We start from the raw sequence: 21,017 nt of genomic DNA, 5'->3' as shown, positions 1-21,017 counted from the left end.
TGAAGAAGTTTTGACTATTGTCTTCTGAGTTTGTATTTTGATCTTCCCTGTCACTATGGCAATTTTCTATGGTCAGGCTCTTTTTTATTTGTTTGTTATTTTCTCCTTTTCTAGCCTATGTTAAAGTTTGGGTTCTGCTTCTGGGGCAGAGGGGGCACAGTCCCAAATTTCAGGTTTTTATATTGCTGATTGCAGGGCTAGTTTTGAGGGTCTATAAATGAATTTTTTTTTCAAAATGATATGATCTGAGGAGAGGTGTGGTCACTACTCTCCTGGCCTGTTCTGTGGTCTGTGAGTGACCACAAGCACTCTTTTCTGCCCTGAAACTGTGATCAGGTTCCTTGTTCTCCTGTGGCCATATGTTCTCATGTATTAGTGCTCTTCCTTGCCTGGAGACTGTGAGCTGGGCTGACACCTCTGGAAGCAGCTGTTGCATTTTCAGTTGCTCCCAAGGCCTGCTGCTGATTTGTAGGGGTGTGACCCTTCCACTCTCATTCCATTGAGATGGATCTTTCCTTTTTTATGTGAAGGGTATTTTATTTTTTCCAATTACATATAAAAATAATTTTCAGCATTCACTTTTTATAAGATTTTGAGTTCCAAATTATTCTCCCTCTCTCCCCTCACCTCCCAATATGGCAAGAAATCTGATATAGGTTATACATGGCAATAATATTAAACATATTTCCACATTTGTCATGTTATGAAAGAAGAAACAAATGAAAAGGAAAACACACACAAAAAACCCCCACCAAAGAAAGTGAAAATGGTATGCTTTGATCTGTATTCTAGCACTATTGGATCAATTCTTCTGACACGAACTAGCAATAAGACCAATATGGAAATCACCTAATCTCCTTGAACAGCAGACACTTCTTTGATATTTTTAGTTATAAATAAACAAGGTAAAATCTGCTTCAGTAGAGGGGCTTCTGTCATAAGTCAATGATGTTTCATATAAAATTAATCCCTTTTCACCAATAACTTACTGGAGATTTCCAGTTGGTTGGTATCCATCCTCACACAAATTTCATCCACACACACATACATACACAAACATATATAAACTTTCCTCTTTCTTTCTGCATAATATATACACATATAAATAAATATTACAAGCTAGTGATATATAGTTATATATAATGTACACATATCCTTTCCAAGTATACACACATATATGACATACATATATGTATATACAATATAAGAAAAGTTAATGAATGTGATTCACACACATATATGTTAATTATGCAGTACTTTAATATACATGCAATTCACATACATATATATGTCACAGGCCACAGGTATATTGTATAGTATATGTTTATACATAGAGGAGGGAAGTGGAGAAGGGAGGGAGGAAGGGCAAGGGGAGAGAGAGAGGGAAAGGGAGAGGAAGAGAGAAGGGGAAGAAAAACTTTTTTCAGCCACTAGACAGCTAAAAATACCAGCAGACAAATGATATATACTGGCAAACTGTTCAAAATTAGTCCATCTACCTGTGCAGTGTATGTTTCAGACCAAAACCCAGTGAAACTTTTTTCCCCCTTGAAAAATTCCTTTTACTGACCTCATTTTATGTGTAGGAATATCTTCTCAGGTGGGTAGGTAGTGTGGCTTGACCCAGGTCCTACATATCCTTAGGGATGACTTTGGAGGGACACCTCCTTAGAGATGGTCTCTGCAACAGTGTAATTTCTAATGCTGATCAGAATTTTTCAAAGTGCTTTTCCTCTTTCCTGCTATCCTTAAAGTATAATCCTTGTTCTATGTCCAAATGTACTTCAACTTAAAGAGTTCCTTAGCTTCTCTTGGGGGGGTGGTAATTGTGCTTATTTGCATTGAGATAAATAATGCATTTGAGGAAAACGAATAGCATCTGAGGAAAGATATTGTGAAAACTTCTGGTGGTGGTAATGGCACTGTCTTGGTTTATCTTTCTAATAAATAATGACTCAGGGAGGGGTTTAATTATGTAGTCATGTAGTAACTTGTTAACAGTTACAGCTATATTATGCTATTTGACTTGAGAAATTGGGGAAGACACCTCACCTGATATTATTTTCTAAAGAACAGATTTAGGGAACAGAGAAATGCATATCTGTTAATGTGTGTGTACAAAGTATTTGGGAAGATAGTTTTTTTGCTATGTTTATTTGCATATGTGTTTATCCTATCTCCTTTGGAAAGTGGATATGTCTTTTGGGAGAGGGGTCATGAAAAGGATTTGGAAAGGGAGGTGAGAAAGAATAGTATGGGTAATACAGGGAAATTAAAAGGGCAGATGACAGGGAAACTTTATGGTTTGGAAGCCATATACTTTCTTTTGTACTCTCTAAAATTTGTTACACTGAGCCAGGGAATTTGCACATTTCCATTTTTTTTTAAGTTGTAAGATTGCTTTTTCCTCATTCTGCCTGGTGGGCATTTCAAGGAATTTTACCCAAGTACTGGAAACTTGTCTTGGAGAGATGCCTTGAAATGTGACTGGTTGCCATGTATCCACTTGGTCTCAGAAAGATAGTTAAATTTTTATGTGAGACACAAAGTCTGTATCTATAAGATGAAAGTCATCAAAATGAAAAACAGCTCTTCTGCTGTGTTGAGCTTTTTTAATGGCAGATGTCAACATGGTTTGATAGAATCAATTGTTCTGTTCAAAACAACAATAACAAAAATCAGTTGACCAAAAATGGTCAATTTGGGGCTTGTGTGTACACATAACTGCAATGTTTGGATCCAAGCCATGATTTTCTAGTTTTTATTATCCTTGAAAGCGCAGGAGGAGAACACCTTTGGATTGTAGGATCCTATGATTTAGACACATTTAGACACAACCCACACAATTTAGACCTGAACACTAATTTTTAGATCTATTTAAAAGGGTTGCTTTTCTATGGAACAGAGATTATCATCTTCAATTAAAATGTTATTTTGCCCATCATTTTTTAGATTAAGGAATTCAATTAAATTCACCATCCATCAGTTGCCTACTGTATAGGATATTTTTCTAGTCTCAACAAGTGAATCATCATTTACTAAGTACCTACTCTATATCAGCCACTATGTTAAATTTTGGAATATAAAGGAAGGCAAAAGACAATCTACTCTCAAGGAGTTCACAGTTTGATGGAGACAACATGCAAACAATTATGTAAAAAAACATATACAGGATTAATTGGAGATAATCTCAGAGGGAAGGCACTGGCATCAACGTGGGGTCAGGAGAGGTCAAGAAATGCTTCTTGCAGGTGGGATTTTAGCTGAGACTTGAAGAAATCCAGGGAATTTAGGAAGAAGTAAGGAAGGAGAGTATTCCATGCATGAGAAAGAATCAGTAAAAATACATAGAAATAGAAGTGTCTTGTTCAAGGAACAGCAAGGAAATCAGAGTCACTGGATCACAAATGTTTAAAGAGGAGTAAGGTATAAGTTGCTTGGGAAGATACAAAAATGAGTGACCATCTTCAACATGCTCCTGAACTGTTATTAAAAACAAAAAATAGAGAATGCTATTTGTTCAAAAAGATGAAAAATATTCAATAATTAGTGAAGTAAATTGTTAAGTAAATAAAGGAATAGAATAATTTAATGCAATTAAGATTGAGAAATCTGAGTGATACAAAGAAATCTGGAAGACTTTTAATGAAATTACGTAATGTGAAAAAAAAGGGCCAGATGGTTAGACTACACAGTATAACCATATAAATGGAATAATAAATGAAAATGATAGACAAAATTTCTGATGGAGACTTGGAAGGAATGAGTTAAAACTTATGTTAAGGATTAAAATGAATAAATATTTGTGAAATAAGTTTAATTGGTCATATTGATATTTAGTATTTACATTTGATATTATTTTAATATATTAGTATGTATTGATATAGTAAAATATTTAGTATTAATCATGCTAAATTTTTAAAAAATTATTTATTTAAATTTTTAATTTATAGAATAAAACAATCATTCCATAACATAATATAATAAAAGGATGAAATTATGTGATCACTACCCTGATGGAAAGTAGGGATCACACACATCTATCTAATATATACATATCTATATACCCAGAAATAATATATTTGTGCTAGATTATGACTTTTCATATATGTGTATATATTACATATAAGAAAATAACTTTTGGTGTGTGTTTTACTATTCTCCAATAGTTACAGGCATATTAAATATTTATTATGTATGTCAATCAATAAGTAACAATAATCCAAAGAAAGATATTAGATCAGTCGATAGGTAGTAGATTGGGACTGAACTTCTGATTTCATTTGATAAAGGGAATGCCTGGATAGGGAAATTTCCTCTATTAATGCAGGTTTGCATTTACTCTGTAACTTAGTCTTGGAGAATAGCCCTAAGAACAATATTCTATCCCTAGAACATTGAAAAGTAAATGGAACTGCCTAGGGTCACAGTGGCATTATTTGCCAGGGGTGGGACTTGATCCCAAGACTTCCTGATTCTGAAGCCAGTTCTCTATCCATGTATCTGAATGTATGTATGAGAGGCAGTGGGGTGAGGGAAAGGGAGGCTGAAGGAAGAGAGAAGGGGAGAGGCTGGGGGTGGGGAGGCAAAGGGGAGGGAGACAGGGATAGAAGAAACAGAGAAATGGTGGTGAGGTTAGCATCTTTCCTCTTAAAACCATCCTATCGACAATAACACTCTTCCTTGTGAGCAGATATAAAAAAGTAATGTGTGTACTCTTTCTTTATCTTTAACTTCTAATTAGCTATAATTTATCATTCAGCAGACTTTGCTACCTACTAGTAGGTATATGTGTCTCTTGTATATATAAAACCATTAATTCTGCTATATATAACTTCCCTTCCCTCTTCCCCTGACCAGTAGCTATATCATAAGATAGTCATTCCTTTTTCCCTTCCTTTCTTCCTTTCTTGGAGGCAACTGGAGTTGTGATTTGCCCAGGGTTACAAAGCTAGTAAGTATATGAGATCAAATTTGAACTCAGATCCTCTGGACACCAAGGCACATGTTCTATCCACTATGCCACCTCGTTTCCTGGAGATATTCATTCCTTGTATTACAAATATGGCATTCTTGAGGTCATGACCCTGAATAAGTCACTAACTTTCTCAGTACCCCAGGCAAACTATAAGGTGGAGAGCAGGCAAAGGATCTGTATTCATAGAATGTCCTTATCCAGTGTTTTTATATCAGGAGTTCAATATTCATCATCTGCCTACTTTGTGTAGAACTAAGGGAGATGCAAAGAATTGGCCAGCACTGCTATGTTCCTTGGATCTCAGCTATATCCAATAAAGATACCCAATAAATAGTTTTGTATCTTTTAATCCCTTGAACCTGCCCTCAGGCCACAGAAACCTATGGAGCTGAGTGGAAACTGAATCTTTATCTCCTCCCCAAGGGCTTTTCCCCTGCCTTCCAACATTACAGAATCCTAATCTTATAAATTGAAAACTGTTTAACCACTGGGGAAGGTGCCCACCACTCCCAGCCCAGGCTCTTTCTCCCCTCCTGGGTATTGAATAGCTGTGAATTCTGAAGCTGATAAATATGCAGAGCTGTGATTAGAATTTCCAGAAATGTTGTTCTTGTTTTCTGGTTTTAGAGGGGCAAAGGGTTATTTTTTTTTTGGGGGGGGGAGGAGTGAGTTAGAGGAATATGTGTTTTTCTAGGTATTTATGAGTTGCCCTCATAAATAAAATAATTAAATTTTAATGGTGGCCTTCTGGTAATTGTCCACATCACACTGAAAGTGGTTTCACACACACACACACACACACACGTTTACCTAAACATATTTCCTCTCTATCCCAAGAAAGAAATTGTAATTTATTTTTATGCACTTTTACTGATTAATGGGCTAAAATTGCAAGCCTGTTTTGCTTATAGATAAGAATGTTGGAACTTTTATTTTCCAAATTATTGAGAGGAAAAGATCAAACTAATTGACTATTGCTGTCTTTTGAAACATTTCAACTGTCCAGATCAATACCATACAAAAGCATAGTCATACTTTGAAAAAGTAATTTAACACCTGAATCTAATGTCTTATAATGAAAAGGAGATGACCCAGGACCCTCAAATACTATGACTACTGAACATTAGCTTTAGTGGGTAGAACCTAAGTAGAAAGACTTCAGATTGGGGCCCAACAATGAACTGCCTGTCTGTCATCTGAGAATCAGTTCAAAGGGTTCCTCATCACTAGAATGGCCACTAAGTCATGTTTTTATTTTATTTTATTTATTTTTCTACTCACTCTTGGCCAGAGATTCACTAAGACCATCTGATAAGGTGTGGATGATTTGTGATCTACATATTTTTAAAGAAATTATCAACATTAATGAAATCATAGATCCTTGAAGTACCCAAATATTAATTTCTACCTAATGTTTGAGACAGTAGGTATTTCAGGGGTCCTTTAAAAAAAGAGTTCAGTTTTCAAAGTATAAATGCCCTGACTTTATGATCCAAAAAGTCCCTTGCACATAATGGGCACTTAAGAAATGATTATTGAATAGAATTGGATTGAAAAAAAGAAGAATCAAATCTTGGGTTTCTTACCAAAGGCTTTTCTTTCATTTAGAAACTCTCCTGGCCAATGGTATTGATCAACAAGTATGAAGTAAAACTCTTACTATGCGTCAGGCACTGTACTAGGCACTGAGAATATAAGTAAAAGAAAAACAAAACCATCCCTAATCTCCAGAGTGTGTATTCTATTGGGTAGGACAGTGGGTAGCTATGTAAGCATATTTAGAATAAATATTAAATAAATGCAAGGCAGCTAAATGAAATATGAATTTTTTTCCACCAAAGTTCTATAAAGATGGTTGAAGTTTGGTGGAGAATTTGTAACTACCAGCAAAAAGGAATTTTTAAGGCAGAAAACTAAGAAATAACATTTAAACTTAATTAGAATATTCCTATTTTGTGATTCAGAGAACTAAATATATATATATATATATATATATATGTCTAGTCTCTATTATTGAGCACTAATCATAAGGTATACTGGCTATTTAGGGAGGCAAAGTAAATGTTGTAAAGTAAATGAGAGAGCTCTGAACTTAGAATCAGAAGGCCTGGATTCAAATTTTGACTGTCACTTCTTTGTGAACACAGGCAGATCACTGAAGTTTTGTGACCTCAAGTTTTTCCATCTGTAAAATTGGGAAAATCATAAGGCTTATGCCACCTAACAGATTTGTAGGGAAGAAAACTGCTTTCTAAACTTCAAAATGCTATATAATTGGGATCTATTATTACTTCTAGTTCATTTCCAGGTCAGTACAGGTCTTAAAAAAGATATGACAATATATTTTGTTATTGGACAATAATAACATTTATAACATATTTAGTCATGTGTTCCTAAAAGTTAGAGCAATGAAATCACAGCAAAGCCATGGGATGAGTCACATAAATGGATTTAGAGTTTTAGAATTAACAGTCATATGTTGAGAAATATAATGGATTTGGGGCTAAGCAGGGGAAATCACACAAATTGCTAAAGGTTTCTATTATCTGTATAATTGGTGAAAGGTGAAATTGTATAAAAGGTGAAATGTTGCGAAACCAGCCAAAATGGGTTCATTTCTAAAAAGGAATCTGTTGAATTTGGAGTATTCAAAGTGAAATACAAATATATCAAAACCATAAAAATTTCAAGTTGGAAGGAACCTTAAAGATTATCTAGTTCATACCTGTTTTCTTTGTAGTCAGTAGCATATAACGAACACCTACTATGCTCAAGGCTCTGGAAAGGACAAATTACACAGTTAGTTGATTCTGCCTCTGCTATATCTTGCATCTTTCCCCTTCTCATCATTCATACAGCCACCACCCTAGTTCACGCACATATCTCTTTTAGTTTTCTGTGGCCATGGCCTCCTAATTAATCCCTCTGCCCTCTATTTCTTCTTTCTATGATACATCCTCCACATGGCTACTAAATATGTATTTCTAAAGTTTAGATCTGACCATATCAGTTTCTTGCTTAAGAATCTTCAGTGGCTCCCTACTGCTTTTAGGATAAAATACAAATATTTCTGTTAAAATTCTTCATAATCTGGTTGAACCAATCCAGATTGGGCTCCTGTTACTACCCTTAATCATGCTACAGCTGCTTGACATTTCTTTTTAGAGATCCTTGACTTTGCACAGACTGTCCCACATACCTAGAAGGCTCTCTCCCTGTACACTGTAGCCTTTTAGGATCCTAATTTTCCTTCAAGTATTAACTTCCTACTTGTGGTTTTTCCTGATAAACCTAGTTGCCATTTTCCCCAACTCCCTTTTCCCCAATTACCTTGTATATACTTTATATTTATTTCCTTGTGTATGTTTCGTTTCTGCTGTTAGAATGTGAGGGTGAGGATTACTCCGTTTTTGTCACAGTATCTCCAGCATGTAGTAGAATAACTACTGCATAATCAACAGATTGGTGCATAGTCAGATTCTTAATTAATGCACTTAGCATAGTGCCTGGTGTATAGTAGGCACTGAATAAATACTTGTCCACTAACTTGACTTGTTGATTTGAATTGAGCCTAGGTCTCTTAGCTCCCACTTTACCATATTTCTTCCTAATATCTTTTTGATCAATTCAATAAAATAGGTACCTATTTTGTTCACAATGCCAAACATTGGGGGTTGATATAATGATGAGTTAAATGTTACCTCACCTCAAAAAGTTGATAATGATAGCAGTTCACAGAGCTTAACATATGTGATCAAGGAGAATTTGGACAGGACCCAGGTTCTAATTCAACTCTAGTACTTACTCCAGCTAACCATGCTTAGAAGATAAGAACTGGACACAAATAACAGTAATGCAAAATAGAATACGACATTCCTTCCTCATCTATTGTGTTTGGCACTTTGGCATTATTCTTGACTCCTCATTCTTCCTTACCCTATGTATTCAGTCAATTTCCAAACCTTGTCATTTCAACCTCCATAGCATCTCTTGCATACTTTGCCTTCCCCCCCCCACCACCATTCACCAACTTAGTGCTTTTCTGATTGACTAATAAGAGGGCACACAGATGCTTTGCCAAATTAGAGGATCTGAAATGAGTGAATGAATGAATAAATAGCTTTTTTTTTCTTAAAAAAAGTGCTTACTATGTGTTAGGTGCTATGCTACTTACTGGACAAAGAAACACAAAAGCAAGACAGCCCATGGCCCAGACAAGCTTACCTTCTAATAATGGGAGAAAACAGACTGGGGAATGGTAGCCAGGAAAGAGAATTTTGGTCTGCTAAGGTTAAGGGATGACAGCGCAGTCAGTTGCTATGCTTTTTTTCAGCAACAACGATATCATTGATTTGGTTACAGTTCTAAAAGCAAGTGGAAAGTGGGGGAGGGATGGTACCCTACCAGTTGTCAGATTAGAAAGTGTTTGGGATCCTGGTCAGTTAGATATAATGAGGTCTCATCATTCAGGAAAGGCAGAATGCTTCTTATTGGTGGTGGGAATCTGCAGGGAGAATTAAAGAATATTTCATTAAAGATGTGGCATTTCATCTGGGTCTTAAAAAAATGTAAAGGATTCCCACAGATGGGTGGGTGGCACTGAAGATTTTAGCAGTAGCCAGAAATCATAGGATGAGTTTGGAAGAGAAAAAGGAGTCCATCCAGTTTGACTGCCGTGTAAATTAACATGTTGACTCTGTCATTTATTATAGCTTTATTTTCTTTCACTTCTTTCCCCATCTCCAATATCTGTTTTCTCTCATTGCTTCCATTTCCTCACAAGTCATTGCTTCCTTAGTCCTTTGATACTAAGTGGCTGTGTGACAATGGATGTCAGTGGAGCCCCCTGGGTTCCAGTTTCCTCATTTAATATACAAATGTAATCTATTTTTATTAATTATTGTTACTACTAATAATGATTAAAAGGGCTATGCCAGCAAAGCAGAAGTCCTGGCCAATCCTCCTACAGAAAGATTTCAGAGATGGGCTCAGTAATATCTATCACTATGACTAGCTTAGTTCTAAAAGGCTCATTCACTAGAAGTTTCAGAGGCTTATAGATTGAGCTTGATATTTTGTTGGTTACAGTAATTCTTAATCAAAGAGGTTGCAATCTGTCTCAGTGGGAGGAATACTAATGAAGTCTTACCTTTTGAAATATAGTATTAGTGAAGTATATTTTTCATACAAAATTTCAGGTCAAAATTTCACATAGAGCCCATTTTACATCCCTGTAATTTTCCCTTTACCCAGATAAAAAGGTTTTACTATGAACAATTTTTAGTAATTGATACCTTGAAAACCAACTTCAGGTGGCATTATTTAATTTTTTATTTTTCCTTCTTCCTCACTTATCAAATACAATCTGTTGCCAAATCCTGCTTATTCTAATTCTGTAATCTCTCTGAAATTTATTCCCTCAATTACACACAGATAATAAGTGACATGGTCGTCAATCAATCAATAAGAATGTATTAAGTTCCTCTTATGTTCCAGGCACTAAGCATACAAATTAAAAAAAAAGAAACACTTTCTTCCCAGGATTACATAGTAATGGGGAGCAAATATGTTTAAATATAATAAATTTGAAGCTTATTAAAAAGCTTAAAACTAAACTAAGACTTTGGTAGCATCATAATGAGAATAAACACAAAATAGAGAGGGAGAGCTTTGGCAATTGGAGATCAGGCAGCTCCATATAGAAAATAATGTTCAAGCTATGTCTTGAATGAAAAAGATGGATTCTGTGAACCAGAGGGGAGAAGAGGAGAGTATTTTAGGCATGGAAGACTGCCATTACAAAGTGAGAGAGGGAATGATGAGTGTGATTTGAGCTCAGACCTTCCAACTCAGTCAGTCATGAAAAAAAATCAAAACATTTATTTTAAAGGCTTACTATGTGCCACTATGTGAAACACTAGAAATACAAGGAAAGGCAAAAATAATCCATGTCCTCAAAGAGATCACATTCTAATGGGGAAGACATGTAAATAATTAGGTAAATACATGTAAGACACATACAAAGAAAGGGGAAGGTAATTTCAGTAGGGAAGCCAGTAGCCATTGGGGGAGGGGGAAACCAGGAAATCCTTCCAAAATGAGGATACTTTCCATCAGAACACACTCCTTATTTTGTAAAACATGCCCTACATTAGAGTAAGCTGGAAGCTGCATCTTAGTGTAGATTTAGACATCATTCAACAAGCATTTATTAAGCACCTACTATGTGCTAGGTTGTATGTTAAGTCCTTGGGTTACAAAGAGAGGCAAAAGACACTTCCTGATTTTTTTTTTTCTTTTAAAGCAATCAGGGTTAAGTAACTTGCTCAAGGTTACACGGCCAGGTGTTTCTGGGTGGGTGCTAAGTGTCTGAAACTGGGATTTGATCCCCAGGTCATCCTGACACTGGAGCCGTTGCTCTTACTCACTGTGCTACCTGGCCGTCCCAACACTTCCTGATTTTAAAAAGTCTAATGGGGGAGACAACATGTAAAAACTATGTATAAACAAGATACAGACAGGACAAATGGGAGGTAGCCAATCAATATAATCAATCTTGTACAAACAAGATACAGACAGGATAAATTAGAGATAATCAATAGAGGGAAAGTACTAGCATTACAAGTGATTAGGAAAAGCTTTTTTTTTTTTTTTTAAAGATGAGATTTTAACAGAGACTTAAAGAAAGCCAGGAGGAGGAGATGAGGAAGGAGAGCATTCCAGACATGGGGAATAGCCAGGAAAATATTCTATTAGGAGATCAAGAGTCTTGTGTGAAGAATAAGAAGGAAGCAAGTGTCACTGGACTATAGAATATATGGGAAGGGAGGAACAGGGGGTGTAAGACAGAAGAAGTCTGGGAAGGGAAGAAGGGGACAGGTTATATAAGGCTTTAAAAAGCCTAACAGAATCTTATAGTTTTATACTGGAGACAGTAGGGAACCATTGGAGTTAACTGAATGGAGGGGAGGCAGTGACATAGTTAAACCTGTACTTTAGAAAAATCAGTCTGACAGTTCAATGGAGGATGAGAGTAGAAAAAGATGAGTTGGTAGGCTACAGCAATGATACTACACCATGATAGGGGCAGTATCAGAGGAGAGAAGGGGGTATATATGAATGATATTCTGTAGGTAGAAACTATGGGACTTGGCAATTGCTTGGCTATGGAGACTGAGGGAGAGTAAGAAGTTGAGGATGAAGTTTGTGAACCTGGATAGTTGGGAGGATCCAATTTAAAAACCCTCCAATTTAGGGCTTTTTCAGCTTGAAGTGTTGTTGATGGGGATGGTTAGTGTGATTATAGCAAACCTTGCACAGAACTTTTTGGCAAGATCATAAAGGTAAGAGGGGAATTACAAAGGGTTTCTGTGGGCTTATGTCAATAATTGGGGAATAACTTTTCCATGACCCTCCTCCTACCAGAGCTTCTTCTTCTTTGTGTCATGGGCCCCTCTGGCAATCAGGTGAAGCATATGGACCCCTTTTCAGAATAATATTGTTAAATGCAAAAAATAAAACACATAGAATTATAAAGAAGGTAAATTTTACTGAATATAATTATAAAAATATATATTTAAAAACACAAGATCATTGATTTCCTCTTTTTAGAATCTATAGGAGTCTCCATTTATGCTTCATCTTTATACTTTGGTCTTGAATCTTTGTTTCTGCATGTGGCTAATAAATAAATACTTTAAAAACAAGAAGAAAAAATGCTTAGAATATATTCATTCATTAGCTAATGCAAAAATAACTTTGGAGGGCTGGGGAAAGAGGGAGAAAGATGAAGGAGCAGGGAAGACTTGATTTTAGAATTGTCTTCCAAAGAATAAAAGCAAGAGAATCTTTCTCCTGGAAAACAATATAGTACTTTATAAATTTTTTTTTTAAAATCTCATTTTGTAAGGAAATGTTGAAATGTGTGGTCAGAATTGGTTGTGCATTATTTGGGAGGCTGTCTAAGAGTTTTCAAAACCTTTTAAGATAAAAAAGGCTTTATTTTATCCAAGCTGTTCTCTTGCAAACAATGATAATTATGTCCCCTGCTTCTCCTTTCCCTACCCTGGGAAAAAAAGTTAGTATATACTGACTGTCTGGCTTACATAACATCCTACAGAGAAATCTTGAAGGCATGACTCTTACCCAGATTCTAAATACAGTATGGCCTAACCTAATCACCTGTAAGCTTTGTAAGTTACACAAATTCACCACTATTTTTTTCTCTCTGTTGATGTAGTAACCTGTGTAGAAAGAAAAACTAAAAACTAAAAGTAACCTGCAGCTTTCAGATTTTAGATATGGGAGAGGGAAAGGCCAGGCTAGACAAAAGTTTTGTGATTACCAAAATCCAGCTGAAAATATGGGACAATTACAATAATCAATTCTGTAAAGGTCCTTCAGTCATGAATTTTTAGTGTGAAATGTTACTTCAGGACCCACTTTTTATTTCTTTCTTGGATATATACATATCCTGCTGGTGTTAGGCATGTAGTAGAGAGAAAAAGTAGGTTTTTCATCCTAGGTAGAGTGTGTATGTGTGTTTATACACACAAATACATGCACATAAATGCATATTTTGAATCTTAGGTCTTAATTCTGTGTAACCTATCTTAAGTTTTGCATGCCTCTATGTCTAAAGATGAGGATATGAGAAAACATCAGCAAATAAGGAACTATTATCATAAAATTCACTTATTAAAAGGTATGATTGCACTCCTGTTGTCAAATATAACCATGTATTTATTCATAGATCATTGATACATATTCCTAAATCCTACCTTTTCCCAAATTTCCCTATTTATGTTAGAGACTCCCAATTACCTCTCTTGTAGCACTGTAATCATTCTAAATGCCCTGCTTTCCCTCATGACACATTTCCAATCAAATGCCTAATCTTGTTGACTTTACAACCTTAACATCACTTATATCCATCTCCTTTTCTCCACCTACACAACAACCCCCTAGTTCAAATCCTTATCATCTCTTTCCATTAATGTTGCAATAACTTCTTAACTGGTCTCCATGTCTGACATCCATTCATCAACAATACATCTACCATATTATTTGCCAAAGTGATTTTCCTAATTCACGGGTCTGAAAAAGTCATACCGCTGCTCCAAAAACTCCAGTGGCTCCCTGTTACCTCTAGAATCAGCTACAGCTTCTTCTGGCATTTGTAATGCCCTTCTCAATGTGGTTCCAACCAGCCTTTCCAGGCTTATTATAAATTATTTCACTTTGTGTCTTTTAAGACTCAGCAAAACTCACTTTCGTGTTATTCCATGTGCTTTTCTTTCCATTTCCCATCTTTATTCCTTTTCATAATCTGTTGTTCACTATATATATACTCTCCTCACCTCTATCACTTAGAATTCTTAGATTTTTTTCAAAGCTTAAAAATGCCACATTTAGATATCCTACATAAGGGTTCTCTCTCACGCTCTCTCTCTCTTTTTTTTTTTTGCTTTTTGGAGGGCAGTTGGGGTTAAGTGACTTGTCCCAGGTCACACGGCTAGTTTTTTTGTGTTAAGTATCTGAGGTCAGATTTGAACTCAGGTCCTCCTGACTCCAGGGCTGGTGCTCTATTCACTGTGCCACCTCGCCACCCCAAGAGTTCTCTTGTTACTCCAGTTACTAGAGCTTCCGGTACTCCTCCCTCCAATTCATTTAAATTTCCTTTGTACATATTTTGTATTCAGGAGCATATATATTAAAAGAGAGCACAAACTCTTTGAGGGCAGAGACTTATTTCATTTTTGTCCTTGTGTCCATAGCTTACCACAGTGTCTGAAATATATATATATATATTAAGAACTTAATACATATGTATGTATTGATCATTTGATTCCTGTGAGATGATTAAATTTCAGAAGCATATGTGACTTACACACATTTTTATTTTTTGTCATGGGCCCCCAATAAGTCAATGCTTTCTTAATATTAACTGAGGTTTCAAAAAGGTATAGCACTAGACAAAATGCAAACAAACAAAAACAACCCTATCAAATTAATTTGCATTTAGCTTTCATTATTACTAGAGCTGTAGATACATCTAGTGAATTAATAGATAAACAGCCATTTGATTCAGTAGATTTTAGAAATATTTATTGAAGTCTCTATCATGTGCAAGACCATTTTGCTATAGAGCTATGGTGATAAATTAGTCTCTCTGTTCAGAGATTACAATCTACTAAGGAAGTACTGTACCCAAATAACTACATATGCAAAATAGAATATAGTAATTGCATATGAAAAGGTCAGGGTATTTTTTGAGTTCAGAGGAAGGCCATGTCATTTCCATTATGGAAGATCAAGAATGAAATGATGTTGGAGACAGGACTTGGAGGATGAACAGGACACTAGCAGTTAGATGCAGGACACAGAGGAGGAAAAGGGAGAAGGGGATTCTATGTGTAGTTAACAGGTAAAAGAAAGGCCAGTCAGGACAAGTAAATGTCTGTTTTGGCTAGAGTGTAGAATATGTGCTGTAAAGTAGTGGGGTAAGGCTAGGAAGGTTTATTTGGGTCAGATTATTTTTTCTAGGAATGCTAGGTTGAGGAATCTGACCTTTACATGTTTGGTAATGGAAAACCACTAAAGAATTTTGAGCAGTAGTATGATCTGATTGTAGGTGTGTGTTAAGGGTATTACTTTGGCAGAAATGTTGAGAATTATATGTGGAAAGAAAAGATGAAGCTATCACAATTGACCAAGCAAGAGTCCATGAGTCAGAATGCTGACAATGGGAGACTGGGAGCAAATACCAGAGACACCAAGAAGGTAGAATCTAAAAGATTCAGTGACCGATTAGCTATGGGAGTGAACAAAAGAGAAAAGCTTAAAGATGAAAAGAAAGTTTCAGGTTTGGCCAACATTAACAGAAACAGGGAAGCCTGGATGAGGGGATGCTTTTGGAAAAATGACTAATTTGGTGGCATAGCTGGGTGAATGTGTCCAAGAAGTAGTTGAAGATGTCAGTCTGGGGGTCAGGGACAAAGTTAAGAGTAGAGAGTTGGACTTCAGAGTCTCGTGTACAAAGGTGAAATTTGAAACCATGCAAGTGGATTATAGGACAGGAATGGAAGAAAGGAAAAACGTTTGCTTAGAGGCAATGTGGGAAATGCCCAAGTTAAAATGACAGGAAAAGAAACCAGTGAAGGAAACAGAGGAGTGATAAGTATTCACATAAGTATGATATAGTGTCTCTGAAGTCATGAGATTAGGCAGGGATGTGATGTGTTGGTAAATGTTTAACAACTGGCTCTCTGTAGGACAATATACTTTTAAACTTAATCTGTTTTATCCACATTTTCTCCTTCCCTTTTTTAAGACCAGACACTAAGAAATAAATCAAACCCTGATTTATAGAATTTGCTAATTTTCTAAGGTGTGAACACTCACACTGAAAATTTAACTGTTGGCTTTTGGAATAGTTCAAGCTGGCACCAGTACACCCCTGGGAGAAGACATAAGGGAATAGACAATCAACAGTATTCAGAGAATGAAGACTGTAGAGAGGGGGGGATATACTCCAGTACTTGTTTGGACAATTAGGAGGTCATTCATAACTCTTTAAATGACAGTGTCCATTGAGTAGTGGGAGAAAAGCCAAATTTTAAAGGCCGGGGGAGTTATCAAGTGGTGAAAAAATTAAGACTTTGGATTCAGACTCTTGATGTTTGAGCAAAGAAATGTAAGGAGAGCGATGAGGCAGTACTTGAAGAAGTATATAGGGACCAAGGGAAGATAATATATTGTATATACATGAACATGTACATATTAGTCAGAAAGACCTGGATTCAAGTCTCACCTCTGACACTTAATATCTAGGTGATTCTGAGGAAGTTACTTAAACTCTCTGGCCTTCAGGTAATTCTCTAGGACTTACCTACTAAGTCTTAGATGGGTTGGATCTGCATGGTGTAGTGAGTTCAACTGCAAAGAATTCTTCACACTGATGATAATTCATAAAGCACAACTTCAGGACCAGGGAGATCTGAACCTTTTCTTGGAGGACAATTGTTTTTTAAGTGACTTTTCAAAAACATATTTATTGTGTAGAATAAAACATATCCATAATCTTCCACTATACTAGACTTTTTAGTCTTTCCCTTCCGTTACTTCCTAGGATAGCTCTTTTACTTCCACTGTTTTACTTATTACATGTATGAAGATGATTTCCAAATCTATGCCTCTAACTTGGGCAGGTTCCCCTTACCTTTCCTCTTTGTCTTTTACTCATAGATTTTCCATACCAGTTTGTATGTAACCACATAGATATGTACTCTGAATGTTCCAGATGGTCTTTGTGTATTATAAGCTAATAATAATGTTACCCCCATATTTTTAAAGTACATCTTTTAATAACCTACAATTCCCTGAGACAAATAGCTGGAGTATCGTGATACTGATTTTGCGTAGGAGGAAACCCTTAGTTGTCAATAACCAGACATAGAAGGTCTAATCAAGCAGATCATAGATTAAGAGCCACAAAGAATCTTAGATATTATCTTGCCCAGTGGTGTCAAACTCAAATAGAAAGGTGGCTTCTGGTTCATACAGAAGGATCCTTGAAGGTCATATGTTCACTTAGCTTGAAAATATAATGTTATATTTTATTGGTTTTATTGTATTTTTTATTCCCTATTACATTTTAATCTTTTTTTTCAAGAAGTAGAGAATATATGAGTTTGCTGGCCACCACCGATCTAGTACAGCTCCTTAATTTTGCAAATGAAGAAACAATGTGATTTATTCAAAGTCCAAACAGAGAGTCAGTCAAAGCCAGAATGTGACCCTAGACCATCTGACTCCAAAGCCAGTATTTTTCCTATTGCACCATAATTCTCTTCATGGTAACTCTTACTAAAATTACTTGCTCCTTGAAGGGAGTAAGTGAGTCTTCTCTTTCCCCATAGCTCCCTACATCTTCTAATATAATGCTTCCCATCCAATAGACACTCAGACCTTATTGTGCAATAATCACTAAGTGAAGACTGTGAATTTCCTATGACCATTAGTTTTTTAAAATAGTAGTTCAATTGTTTTTCAGTCACGTCCAACTCTTCATGAATCCATTTGGTGTTTTCTTGATAAAGATGCTGGAGTGGTTGTTGCTATTTCCTTCTCCATTTCATTCTGCAAATGAGGAAACTGAGGCAAACAGGGTTAAATGACTTGCTCAGTGTCACATAGCTAGTAAGTGCCTGAGGCCAGATTTGAACTCAGAAAGATGAGTCTTCCTGACTCTAGGCCTGTTATTCTCTTCACTAAGCCACCTTTATAAATAAAACTGTTATAAATTGTAAGAACTTTGAGACTTGCTGAAATATCACACTTTGGACTTAGGTTCAGTAATTACTCTATTATTAAAGTTTGCTTCTCTTTTCCACCTTATCCCAGTCTGTTTTTGAGTATAATTGGTTATTTTCTAAATTAATGATCATTATTCACATAGAGGTATAAAAACCAGATTCGATGGATTTGTTCAAAAAGTTGTTACTCTCAAGAAGTCTTTTCTTCTAGAGGGTTCTACTCTAGCATTGAAGCTTCTGTGTAGTTTGCAACTTTTGTATTTAAGCTCTATAGTTGTTTCTGACATATGGGGAGCTTTATTAAATTCATGTTGTTAAATATGTTAACTAATGTATATAAATACTATGTTATTTATTTTATCCTGTTCCCATTGTTTTAATAATTAGGTGATATCAAACATAATTTCTCATAAATTAATTATAAGAATTTTACATTATAAAGTATTTTTCTAAACTGTATATGATTCACATTAAAAAGTAAAACCTTAGAACTGATTTTTCATATGATTAGTAATTAATACTTCTTAAAATATTATATATAATTCCTATGATCATGTATACTGACAAGTTTCTTTTTAAACTTGCAGCAAATAGTGGAAGCAATAAATGCAGGGATTATACCTTTAGGAAACACCTCCAATCAAATCAGTCACTGGGACTTGGGAAGTTCCTTCTTCTTTGCTGGCACTGTTATTACGACCATAGGTAGGAAATATCTTATGATTTTTATTTTGGGAAAGTGGTGTGAGCTACAATGCATTTCTCTTTGAAAACTGTTTTCCCTTCAACAATTGGTTTGGTTTGTTGGTGATAATGTCACACTTTAAAACAAAGAGTAGATTTCTGCAAATGATATGGAAAACAAACTGTGGTATTAAATGAGAAAGAGAAGATTGCTTAAAATGAGATAGTCCCCAGAAGAAAAAAAATAAAACCACAATCTTAATGTGACATGAGAACTGGAGCCTCAAGAAATCTTGGCCTTAATTATTGTTTTACTTTTAACTTTGGGAAAATCATTTATGCTTTGATCCCTGTCTTGTTATTTTAATGTACAGGTATGGAACCCACTTAAGCCATTTTGATTTCATTCTATTTCCATATTTATATTATAACTATTTTATTTCAGCAGATAGTGTCATCCTTTATGTACTTACATTTTTTTTATTTTGTTGAATGATGTTTATGGTTTAAGCAATGAATTTTGAAAGTCATAAATAGACCAGGAATAAAAAAATATATAATGTGTGTGAAGATAACAGAATGAGATTGAAAGTTTATACTACTTTACTTTATTGCCTACTATAATGTCAAAAAACCTACTAAAATTGCATCTATCTTATTTTAAATCTTTCTAATGCATCTGTTTGGCTTTATCCCCAGTAATACCTCCTAAAGGAACTATATGGCATAGTGGATGTGGGAATGGGGTGACTATCCACAAAAAAACACTCTGTATTTATGCTTTTGTAAGTCATTCTGCCAACACCAAGTGCCTATATGTACACAGTCCTACAAAATGAATGGCCAGGGGATACAAGAACATATAAAACTAGTGCGAGCAGGGTACATAACTGTGATGGGTAGGTACTGGGGATGCTCATGGTTGAGAATGCTTTCCATAAGGAAGTGGTTTTGAAGCAAGAGAAGGAAAGTGGTTTACTAAAGAAGATGAAAATATTTCGGGGAAGAGAAATGATGTGTACAAATGCATGGGGTTGAGAGTGAGGTAGTTTTGACAACCTGAGTAGATACTCTCCACTTCCCTATAATTTGTCAAGGACTTCCCTCCATAGGTTTAAAGAGATGTGATCTCATACTACAGCACAGCAGCGTAAGATTTAGTGTTCTGATTTGATTACCTGAGGAACAGAGAAATGATGAGGCAAAAGTCGCTGTTCCACATCAATATTTTTAAATTAAATCTCTAAGTTCCAAAACAAAACACAAAAAATATTTCTTAAGCGCCTGCTATGTCCTAGTATCTATATTCTAGGTCCAGTGCTGGGTATAATGGAATATATTAATTATTACTTATTAATAATTAATACTTCTTAAAATATTATATATAATTCCTATGATCATGTATACTGACAAGTTTCTTTTTAAACTTGCAGCAAATAGTGGGAGCAATAAATGCAGGGATTATACCTTTAGGAAACACCTCCAATCAAATCAGTCACTGGGACTTGGGAAGTTCCTTCCAAAAATGAAAGAACCCCTGTCTTTAAGGAACTCTTTTCTACCAGATTGCCCCCAGAACACCTATTTTGCATCAACCAAGGCCTTATTTTGATTCCTATGACTCACTTCACAGTTAAGATGCTATTGATTTATGAATTTCTGTTTGTGAAAGTTAGACTAAGTGGTGATTAAGCTATTATTCTTGTGTTGGTATCATTATTTGTAGTTTACCAGTATAACTGTGGAATAGCAATTTTGGGAACCTCCTTTCCTAAGTATAAAGTGTGGTCAATTATAACCCTTTTTGCTTGAGTGTTAAGAGTTATCCCTTTTCTTTGAAGCCTACCCACCTGTAACCTCACAAATTTATATTCCAGAAGTTCAGTAAGATGTGATTTCCCCTGCCTTTTTGTAACCTTTGCAAACCTAACACCTATTCTGAGATAGTAATAATGTCTCAGGATAATTTTGAAATAATGGTTCTGGGGCAGCTAGGTGGAGCAGTGAATAGAGCACTGGCCCTGGGGTCAGGAGGACCT

General features: G+C 35.6%; 1 protein-coding gene across 7 annotated transcripts in view; it reads left to right on the top strand.

Moving 5' to 3' along the window:
- The window catches only part of KCNK2 (potassium two pore domain channel subfamily K member 2), a 280,559-nt gene that overhangs the window by 129,698 nt on the left and 129,844 nt on the right, over positions 1–21,017 (top strand). For all 7 annotated transcript variants that reach the window (XM_069066044.1, XM_069066045.1, XM_069066047.1 and 4 more), the window contains one exon: positions 18,882–18,999. In XM_069066044.1, the coding sequence (XP_068922145.1) occupies positions 18,882–18,999 (118 nt within the window). The remainder of the gene's footprint in view (positions 1–18,881; positions 19,000–21,017) is intronic.

The sequence above is a fragment of the Petaurus breviceps genome, unplaced genomic scaffold (genome assembly GCF_028583685.1).
Source record: "Petaurus breviceps papuanus isolate PSGF00001 unplaced genomic scaffold, PetGlider_PUasm1.0 90702, whole genome shotgun sequence".
NCBI lineage: Eukaryota > Metazoa > Chordata > Mammalia > Diprotodontia > Petauridae > Petaurus > Petaurus breviceps.
Note: the sequence above shows the minus strand (reverse complement) of the source record. Positions and strands in the feature narration are given on the sequence as shown.